Here is an 11,982-nt window from a genome sequence, read left to right on the forward strand (position 1 = left end):
AATTTAAACGAACAAGTCTAAAAAACGAACGAGTCCTTGAAAAGTCCCTTTATATTAAAATAAATAATGATTTTATCTGTTTGTTAATTAACTGGTTTTCTCAGTTTTCTTCTATTAGTTCATTTAAAACGAATGTGGTACGTACATACATAGAGCAGGTTATATTACACATTGGGCCATTAGTCCATATAAGCCCCAAAGTAAATACGCCCTTTAAAGTACTGTTTGACGGAAATTTCTTATTCGTATGAGTTTTTTACGAAACGAATCTAAAACACGACTCTTTTCAATATACGTAGTTAGCTTACTTGAATTGATATTTACGAAATATTAGTTTAGTTTAGTTTAAATTGACTTCAAAATCATTAATTAGTTTATATAATATAATTAGTTCTACTGTTAAATTTAAAATTGAGTTTTATTATATTTTAAATTACTTATTACGAGTATTAAGATAAATGAAGTAAAGATTTAATTAGCAAATGCCATTAATGTCTTCATTAAATAATTACAAAATGAACATCTCAAGCTAAAGGCGATGTTGTACCTCATTTCGGATATTAAAATACAATTAAGGTAATTACTTCCTAATCTCTAGTTTCATTGTGCACTCACAAATAATCAACAAGGAGATAAGGGTGCTATTCATAAATAAGTTTATAAAAAGAGGTTAAAATAATCATTAATGGTCATATATACTGTGCGACGCGATGGATACACTCTACGCGAGAAGCGAAGACACCTTCGCAAAGTGCATAATATCTACCGTACCCCTCGACCGGCCAGTGATAGCTTTATCGAAAGTAACCAAAATGGTGCTAACTTCGAACATACCAGTGTGTCTCCGTCCACACGTGCTCATCAGAGCTCTGCGGATCCTACGAGTTATTGAGGCTGAAAATAATCTTCTAGATCTCTGCTTCGCGCGGTGCATCCCTCACCCTACGTGTGGAGAGCTTAACATGAGTCTTGGAGAACTGTGGGAGCTGCCGAGGGAACACGAGTGGTTGTGCGGCGAGTGTGGGCGGCCGCTCTACGATATACAGACAGACAGTGATTGAAACTCATTCGTAACATTATCAAGATGCTATGAGCGACAGTGAGCGTTTGCTTGCAAATATACGAGTATAACGCTCTCGCGAAAGTAACCGACGGAGTAACTGTGCTTCATTTGTAATTTTATACAATTATGAAATATTATTTTTTGCGTAGTGGGTGCTTTTTTAAAAACTTTATAATTATATAATATAAGATTTTGGTTTATGAAGGCTGAATCCCTTTTCGTTTTACCGATATCATAACTAAAATCATATTCATTCTTGAACTTAAAATACATTAATAATAAAAATCTTAACAGCTTAATTTTGTTATAATAATAAATATGCTAACCCCCTTAACTTCGTGCTATACGCAACTTTCCATAACAAGAAAAACATTCTAGAAAACGTTTGAAGGGCAATTTTTCGTCAAGTGAATTTATGAAAGAACAGTTTTTAGTAAACGTCGAGAGAGAATCTTTTTAAAAACTGTTGTTTTTCAGTATGCAAATGTATATGAACTTCAAGAAGAAGAATGTAGTTAAGGTAAAAGGAATCAGATCAGCGACCACTCGCGTTTAAGTCCTGTTCGGTTCAAATACACAAAATGTATCGTACTATCTATATAATATATCGATAAAATATGGTAACAAAATAGACTATGTTACATAACTATATTTGGTCTAGCTTAGAGCGACAGTCAACGGCCTTATAATTAGCAGCAAGCTGCAATAAAGTTATTCTGTATGAACAAATTCGAAACTCACCACAGAACATGATCGTGTTATATATAAAGTAAGACATTGACCAATAATAATTATAATTATAACACCGTAAGACGGGTTTCAACATTCAATAAGTGAGGTACGAAGTGAGTTCACAGAATAGCACCGCAGGTATCTTATGAGTGATCAAATAATATGTATCGGTTATAATGTTATAAAGTACTGACAGAATAAATATACCTTGAACATAAATCAATGCACTCTATATGGAATAAGGTTTATTTCATATCACTGTTTAAGTGCCCTGCGGTTGCGCTACTTTTGGGTTACGCAAGTCTGTTTCATGTATAATAATTATGAGTTTATTACAAACTTTGAAGCCTTTGAAGAATTAAATATCATCCAGAAATTATTTGGCAAAAAAGCAGTCACCGAATAATTAGTTTACTCAAAGTCGACAGAAGAAGGAGATTATCAATTTGTTTGTTTTAAATATACATATTTATAATCCCACATTTATAAACTGTTTTGGAATTATTTTTTTGTTTGGGAGGAATGGTTTTACCGTTTCGTCCCTACCAAATTTTGAAGAAAAAAAACTAAGTTTGTTTTTTTAGTTATGATTCTAGAAAATATTATACAAATACTTATACAAAAACTTATCGTAATATAAATGCGAACCTAAATCTTTTTCAATAAACTAATTTAAACATTCAAACAGACCAATTATAATTTAATATTAGTATAAAATATGGTCAACACCCTCGACCAAAACTTTAATAGGTACGTTTACGTATAAAACGAGCTCAATGAATTCGTGTACTGAACGATTAAAGTCAATACCAATATTATATGAGTGTTTAAAAAAGACTCCTTTTATTTTCATATTACCTAACAATCCTGTTTTCTACTACGCATTTTCATGTGGAGTTTTTCTAATGAAGATCACGATAACAATTTATACTGAAAAATAATCAAAATTAGATTATTACTAATTGTAAGACCTTCTTCAATCATATGTCACTTAAGTATATAACAATATAGTCGAGTATATTATATCGAACTAATGTTACCTCGGCTTAAATGTCGACCATGATCATTAATGGAAATTTAATAAAAACTAGAGATAGGCCGAACTTGTAAATTTGACCGAACATTCGGTGAAAACAAAAATTTCAGTCGAAGTTTAGCCGAACTTCGGTTCAATTTCGCCGCGTTTTCTCGAGAGCGACACTTGAAGTATGAAACCAATATCGAAATCTCAAAAAAAAAAATTCTTGTCCAAATTAATTAACAGATGAGCTGTTAGAGTTTGTACGGAGAGACGAAATTTAATAAAAAAGAATAAGATAATTTAATTTTTATCACTTTGTAAGGTTTACTTCTTCCTACTAAAAAAAATGACCACGAGTAAATAAAGGGCCTAGTTTCAAATCAATTCAAATACTATCTCTTTAGTTAAGTGTCTCTTCGTATGGCAGTTAGTCTTGCAACTACATACCCGCCCCGTCCAAATAATTATACATACACTTAGTTTTCACATATATAGTCTTTTAATCAAATATATTAATATAAAATCTATAAAACGATTATATCCTAATTTTATAGCTACAAAAGACAATAACCAAAATGGCGTCACGAAAGAGCAATTCTTACAATATCACTGCACTCGTCCTGAATGAACCTGTGCGAGTCTAAAGTCCAAGGTGCTAAGTCAAGCCAAGAGCCAGTCTTTAAAAACTATAAATAATTACTCACTTCGATTTATAATATAAGTTACACAATACAAGATTCGGTCCAAACGCGACATCGCCGTTTGGTGGAGTCGGTAATAATTAAACTATTTGCCAATGCAATATTAAAAGCAAAAGGAAACGAAAATTTCTAACATCCTGGTGATTCATAGAATAATTTTAGACACCGTATCCACTTGCCCTCTATACCTAGGCTAGATAGTTAGCAGCTAGAGGGGCGGATAGGGCTCGTATAAAAGCACTAGGGCCCCGTCACGAACTGAGTCAGTCTGGAAACCCCGATAGGCACTACTTGAAAATATGAAGGCTATAGTAAGTATTATTTTATATTTATTTTAAATAGATAATTTTATTTATTTATCGAAAATTGTTTTTGGAGACAGCGAAATTAAATTCAAGGGCAACTTAATACAGTAAATAAGGTTAAAAAAGGATATCAAGGATATCATTGATTGATAATATAGGCTTATTTACTTTAAGTAAAAAGTAATCATAAAAAAATCCTAGAGAATAGAATATAGAATAGTTTAAATAATAAATCGGTAAAAAAAATATGATTCAACGCAATTTAAATGTGCACCTTATAGTAACTTAGAAAGTAAAAGTAAAAAATTGTAATAATAGTATTTGGATTTTTCCAATTCACAATGTTGTTGAATATAAATAATTTACTTTAGAAACTTGCATTATTTTATAAACTAAAATGAATTTAAAATGCGATTGCCGAAATATAAAAAATACCTGCCATGGTTTCTTTATCTTTCATATGATAATTGTCAGGGTTTATAACACGTGCTATAAATTATTTTAACCAACCTGCCGCGCATCGCAGAGCACGCAGCCTTAAAAAATAAATATAGTGGTCATTTCCTATCGAAACGTAATTTAAACACTTATTCATTTATTATTAAAGCTATAGTGTGGTGTTATCCTACCATCGTATTATAATTTTGATGCTCGTACTTCAGTAATATTGACATATTTCGACTTGACATCTTCGGGTCAAATGTTATATTATTTTAGTGTATGTGTGAATGTGACTGACGAGCATTCAAACAAACAAATGTCATATTACAATATATATTGATTCGTCAATTGTGTACATATATAATTGTTTTACTGAGTAAGTGTTAATTTTCAGCTGTGTGTACTTCTGGTGGCCGCCGTCTCCGTTTACGGCGCCGAAGAGAAAAAGAATGAGAAACGAGGTCTTCTGGGACTCGGCTATGGCGGTTCCCTGCTGGGCCACGGAGGCGGCCTCTATGGAGGACACGGATTGGGCCTGTACGGTGGCCACGGTCTGAGCATCGCCTCGGCCCCCATCGTCAGCCATAGTGTCGCCATTCCCGCCCCCGTGATCAGCCATAGCATCGCACCTGCACCCATCCTGGACCATGGCCTCATCGGTGGTCACGGTCTAATCGGTGGTCATGGCCTCATCGGTGGTCATGGACTCATCGGTGGCTACGGAGGACACGGCTTGGTCGGAGCGCCTCTGCTAGGCCTCGGTCATGGCTGGCATTGAAACTTACTGCAATATTTGCAATTATAATCTTATTCTGTAGATTATATTTCATTAAGTCAAAAAACTGTCATTGTAATTGAGCCCACCACGACGCGCGGCTCCCTCTGTGCCAAATTAGCTTCTTCAGGTTTACATGTACAATTAAGTTGAATAAATGCTATAAACCCACAACTACACAGTTTTATTTCATACAGTATCTTTAACACAAGCTGTGCGACTTTATAACTTGGCTTGGCTTCGACGCTACATTTTTTTATATATATTAATATACTTTGTATCGCACAAAATAAAATTATTTTTTGCAATACAACGACTTGATTGTTTGGCAGCAGAATATTGATTGGACGAATCTACTCGGACAGACTTAAATAACCCCGCTCTCGAGTGAGTTTAAAAACCGATCATTGGCTTATTAATCTCCTGCAAATAATTTTATCGTCATCAGATAAGAAATATCTTACTATTTGAAATGGCTAAAGTTTAGCTGTCGCAAGAGGAAATGGCCGTTTGATCTGAACTAAGGAACTTGCAACACGTTGATTACATGCATTGCAGCCCACACAGACTCCCTTAGAAATTATTGTTAAGCACATAAAATAATAGTGTTTTAAAACATTTTTCATAATGAATAAAGTTCTACACAATAGTTTAAGAGTTAAAAAGCCTTTGTCTAACTATGCGACAATACTGTAAGGCCTTATTTATTTGTTTATTTCCTATTGCAAAACAAAATTAAATTACACTAAAGTTCGGCTCAGACTATTGCATTCTTTGTCAGCTCAAGACGTAATAGAAGACGAAAATAAAAAACATAACAATTATATAATAAAAACGAATTCAAAATATAGATACATACCTACATACATACAAACATACACACCATATTCTACATTCATACAAACATACATTTGTAGGTGAGTACCTACAAGTAAAGCCGCAATGCGCTCACACTTCGAGACAAAATTGTAAAAACTATTTGTTTCGATCGGTTGGAAAATAGCAAATATTACATCGTCCTAATTATACTGGTTTGTAGATTTTCTATCTAGAACTCGAGTTATTAAAACGTTATGTAACGTGTGAACAGACAGATAGCTTGACCGGTTAAATGTTCCGATCTATGTGATTGTAGATAAACTTTACATAGTATTAACTGGTTTAAGAACAAGTTTTTTTAAGTTAATCTTATTCTAGATATTATGTTTCGCACTAAGCCGTGTACGAATACGGGAAATTACACTTTATGTAACATATTTGAAACTGTAAATATCTTACAAGTTATAATTAAGGTATTTGCTTTGACACTAATATTGCTAAATCCCAGGTGTTGCCGTAAAGGCTATTTTAAAAATAAATAAGATTTATTAATTTTGATCTTGTCAAATATCTAATGACCTCCGATTCTTGGTCACAGAGATAGACATAAAAGCCATTAAATAATATAAATTAATTTATCAAGCCATTAAGTTTTACATATTCATAAATCATAATGACTTGACCAATCAAATTGCGATATTGGCGGATGTAAATCACAGTAAACAATCACAGTTAAAATACAAACAATATGTATTTTATATTATTAAATTTAAAAGGTTCGCATGGTTTACAAGCTAATCTCAACAGCTACCAATCCGATTTGAAGAATTATTTAAACGTTAAAGCTGCATGCAATTAATACAAAAGATACACGCGTATAACTAAATTTTGACGCGGGGGGCAGTGGGGGGTGGCGGGTCTATAAATAAATATTTCGCGAAAATTTAAATTGGACAAACAACCAGTACTTACCTTCTATAACAAAACGTTTATATTGTTACGAACACGTCGAAAATACTTTAAGCTCATACCAATTCAGTAATGCTTATCCCATTTTAAAACCGCAATCTTCGGTTATCAAAATCAAGATCAATATATTCTTTATTCAAATAGGTTGATAAAAACTTTCAAAACTTTATGTTACATGTTGAAGCTACCACCAGTTCGGAAAGTAGATTTTACCGAGAAGAAACTTCATTCTAACCATTGGAATGATCTCAGTTCTTTCCTTACTAATTTACATAAAATAAAATTAGTTATATTTCATCTAAACTTCATTCAGCCGTACTTACTTCAGTTTAATAATAAACTCATTAACGAGAGAGTGTCTTGACAAGAAATCATTTTTTATCGATTAGCCACGTTTACAAAACAGCCCGTCTGGGCAGCCAAATAACAGTAATTTATTTATTAATATTATTGTATAAAGGAAGTTTGAGTTGTGTACTCAGTATTGTTGTGTTTCGATTTGAAGTGTGACTGAGCCAGTGTAACTACAGGCACAAGGGGTATAACATCTTAGTTCCCAAGTTTGGTGTCGCATTGGCGATATAAGGAATGGTTAATATTTCTTACAGCGCCATTGTCTATGGGTGGTGGTCAACTTCTACGGCAAAAAAATCGATACAAAAGTATAAAATACAATTATTGTAAATATCATGTAACCAAACATTACAACATGTCTCTGTCTGTCTGTCCTGCAGAAAGTGTAATCGTTGGTTAATCAATTATAAGTTACAGGTTGTAAAAAATAATCATAATCGATATATTCATTCAAATTTTCCAAGGTATTCAAATTGATATATTTATGTTCTCATAATTTTATCTGTTCATTGATCCTTTCTAATATCTATATGTTATGTAGTCAGTTAACCGGATCAACCAATATTGTGTATATGTAAAATATATACAAATTTTATAACGAATATTAAAACTACGAAGTTACCTATTCGCAAAATTTAAAATGAAAACATACGCTTATAAAAATAATTTAGCATTTTAAGTATACTAAACAAAACTATTTAAGTTTCGATCACTTCATTATTTAGAGCGGGAAGCCCAACCTAAGAAAACACTTTGAACCAACTAGTATATCTTTAACACTATGTTTTAATTATATATAAATACTAGCTGTTACCCGAGGCTTTGCTCGCGTAGAATATGAATAATTGAATGAAAAAAATAAAAAAAATAAATAATAATAATAATACAAATGAACTTAAAATATTATGTTAATGTAAGACCTCTTTGTTGACATTGATGTGTATTTTATAGCTTCTAACTTCAAAAATGACGGTCTTCCAGACTATCCTATACGCGAAATGTCAGTATCCCAAAAATAAAGTTTCATGTATCTAACTTAAAAAATTACAGACTTCCATACAAACGTTCAACCCCTATTTCACCCCTTTAGGGGTAAAATTTCCAAAATTCGCTCCTTAGTGGGTTTCATGATATGTTAGTTTATAAGTGTACAGCCTCAAATATAAGTTTTATGCTTCTAGTCCTAAAAATGACAATACTTTCAATAACTTACAACTTTTCATTCCCCTTTTCAACCCTTTACAGCATTTTTTCCAAATAAAAAGTAGCCTATGTCCTTTCTCAGGTTCTAGACTATATGTGTACCAAATTTCATTTAAATCGGTCCAGTAGTTTTGGCGTGAAAGCGATACAGACAGACAGAGTTATTTTCGCATTTATAATATTAAGTATGGAAGTATAGATTAGTATGGAAGTATGGATTTGCAAACATATTTTCTGAGGTGTGTTTTCTGAATAATTTTAACGAAATGCAGTGACACGATTTTATTCAACTTTAACCTCCTAATTACGAACTAAAAAGAAACCAACTAAAAATAAATGAAACCTAAAAGTAACTATTCAATTCTATTAACTAAACAAATCATGAAATTCAGTTTCTTTTTAGTTTATTGTGCTATAATAACTATCTTCATGCCAAATTTCAAGTTTCCAAGACTACGGACTTTCAAGAAAAAAATACAATTCCCGTTTATTCCCTATTCCTTGGGAATTCCGAAATATCCTAAAAATAGTTTTTAGTTGTTGTTATAACCTACTTGCATGCTAAACTTGAAACCCCTAATAATTATAGTTACGGAGATAGAGCTACTTTGGTTCGAAAATATAAATCCCATTTATTCCCTATCCCGTGGGAATTTTGAAAAATCCCTTCTTAGTGCACCTCTAGGATACTCAAGGTATACGTGTGCCAAATTTCAAGTCTCTAGGTCCAGTGGTTTAGGCTGTGTATTGTCTGTCAGTCACTCAGTCACTCAGTAACGGAAGAGTTTTATATATATTGGTGTATAACATTCCATAATGTCTACGTGAGCGTTAATTTTATTATTTATATCATTATAAAACCTGCCGGACGCAGTTACTAGGATTTAATGTATTACCCAATAATATTATTTTAGAGTATTCTTGAATATATTTATTTTTTATTTTAAAATATGAGTACTCAGATAATTTTAACATCTATTCACCAGAAACCTGCCCACTGCTGGATAACTGCCTCCTGTTATTGAGATTATTCACAGCGTATACGGAAGAACGGCATGATAGTGCTTGAGGAGTTAGATCCAAGGAATAGACTTACAAAAAGTTATTGCTATATATATATATATATATATAAATATATAGGTTTTTGTGTTATTGACAAATTGTCTTGAACCTTTGTCTCTCTAAGCAGAGGCCTTGTTTTAAATAATTTCCTAGGCTTTTTTTCTCATATATATTATTACCTAAGCTCTATGATTTCATTTGTTTTATCGATATTTCATACCCGCCGCGCATCTAAGATACCTACACTACGATATGCTTAACGCGGCGAATTTCATTATTAATGATAGTCATACGTTTAACTTACCCATAATTACCTACAATTCACACGTAATTATTCATAAAGTTTGTTTGAGCGCACAAATCAAATAAAATCAATGATCAAGCGGTCCATCGTTTAGTATCTCGTCCGCGTCTCGCTGAAAGCTCGAAGTGTTTTGGACATAACAAATTAAACACACCAGTTATGCTAATCAATTCCAAATAGATGCGAAATATTTGAAGATAATAAATAGTTTTTTTTTAATTCAAATTATAATTTAAATAAGCAAAAGAAATAGTGATTTCGTCTTAACATTTTTACCGGATTAACACGTAAATGCGTCTCTTTTTGTATGTTCATAATTAAATTAGTTACATTAATATAAACGGTGTCAATCATTTTTAATTCATTTTAAACGTGAATCTGTCAAAATTATAATTCGAAAAGTGACACTAAGATTGTATATAATTTATTTTAATAGAGGACAATAATTTCGACTTATTGCAATAAAATAGACTCAATAATAAGCGTTTGTCTTTATTAAAGCACAATAAAGACATATCTGATGAATATGTTGCAACGGCAATACGACATTTCGCAGCAGGTTTTCCAACTTTTGCAACAAAAGCGCAGTTGCCAAACTTCATTCTTATCGAATCTCAAATCGGAGACAGGACGTCTGCACCGTGTGTGTATTGGGGCATTAGAGGCAGGCAACAATATACTGGCAATTATTACTGCATTAATATATATATAAATACTAGGTATATATTCTTTTTTACGAGATTATTTAGTTTTGTTATTAGATAAATTATAATTTCGTTGCATTGTGTTATACTCCAAATAAGTTTTCTTGCTCTCGTTTGTTGCAAATAATTGTGTCTACGACGAACGAGACTAAGAAAATTACTCGTAATGCGAGTCTACAGTTATTACTAATGGTTTATGTATATATTTCACGTTCAGATTAAGCGTAAAGCACAATGTATGAGATCGGAATAATAATCGCCCAAAGATAGACTATGTTCACGACGCAAGGTTCGTTTGCTGCTGAACTGTTGCGTATTTACGCAAGCAATTTAAGTATTATTAACATATCCTTTAATACGAATTATAAGGTTCGACTCTACGGGTCATTGACCCTTCGTTATACAATTCAAAGCCATATGATTCAGTAATATTTAACTTATGTTACTTAAAATAATATTTAAAATGGACATACAAAACTATTAAATTTAAAAACATTTCAACATTAATTATTGGATGTAATAAAATATTTTACAATCTCGTGTGTGTGAACTGTCTCAGGTCCTAATCATAGAGTGTTTAGTGTTAGAGTTTGGGAGCATACTTAACGTTACCGTACACACACTTGGTCACCCTTATATGTCCTGTGCAGTTGGCTCGTCTTCTATTAGTGGCTGCCACGCCAGGTCTCAAGTTATGATATCTGTGACAAAATCAATTACGATTGTTAGTGGTTAACTCGCTATCAGACGGACAGAGTTACTTTCGCATTTATAATATTAATCTAAAAGCTTATTAACTGTATTTTAGATAATAATCATAATTGAAGCACGAAGCACAGGCCGGTTTGACGCTCTAACTAATATAGAGTTATGGGTTGACGCGATTCTATGCTTAGAATTAGAATGTAGAGTCTCTCCGGAGTGTGACATTTATAGCCCAGAATATACAAAGGACCAGGCCGGCAGCAGCAGCATATAAACCTAGTTGCATTTTGTCACAATCCTACACAGTATTTTGAAGGAAGTCTTAAAACATCGATCGTCACAAGTAAAGGTCACATAACGTTGAGTGTACGTTAGCCGTCGAAATATTTTCTTAATATTTTGAGATTTTTTAATAAAGAGCGTCCATCTCATTAGCAAATTATTTGATGAGCTGTAAATGAAGCATGTCGAGAATTACATTAACGAATGGAACGCGAGTTCCGTATTATATTATATTATATTATATTAAATACACTTATTTGCCATAAAACATGTTTCATTTCAAATAAATGTATTATTAATTAAATACCTAAAATAAAAATAATGATGATCAAGTCGAATGGTGACAGGAATACAAGCAGCATTTCTTCGTTGAATCGCAATTCCGATTATAAGGATTTTAAATTAAAATAATCATAGCTATATCTTCTGGACAAAATATTTCATATATTATCCTATTAAATCTATGTCCATGCTAAATCAACAATATATTCCATACAACAACATTTTCAAAAAAAATCCATTTGGTATTTGAAAACACAAAA

General features: G+C 32.3%; 1 protein-coding gene across 1 annotated transcript; it reads left to right on the forward strand.

Annotated features, from left to right (window-relative positions):
* The first annotated feature begins 3,559 nt into the window (after nucleotides 1-3,559).
* Nucleotides 3,560-5,212, forward strand: LOC113394732 (glycine-rich protein-like). Its single transcript, XM_026632156.2, has 2 exons — nucleotides 3,560-3,828; nucleotides 4,658-5,212. Exons 1-2 carry the CDS (start codon nucleotides 3,817-3,819, stop codon nucleotides 5,039-5,041), a joined length of 396 nt encoding a protein of 131 aa, XP_026487941.1. The 5' UTR covers nucleotides 3,560-3,816; the 3' UTR covers nucleotides 5,042-5,212.
* The last annotated feature ends 6,770 nt before the right edge of the window (nucleotides 5,213-11,982 follow it).

The sequence above is a fragment of the Vanessa tameamea genome, chromosome 15 (genome assembly GCF_037043105.1).
Source record: "Vanessa tameamea isolate UH-Manoa-2023 chromosome 15, ilVanTame1 primary haplotype, whole genome shotgun sequence".
Taxonomy (NCBI): domain Eukaryota; kingdom Metazoa; phylum Arthropoda; class Insecta; order Lepidoptera; family Nymphalidae; genus Vanessa; species Vanessa tameamea.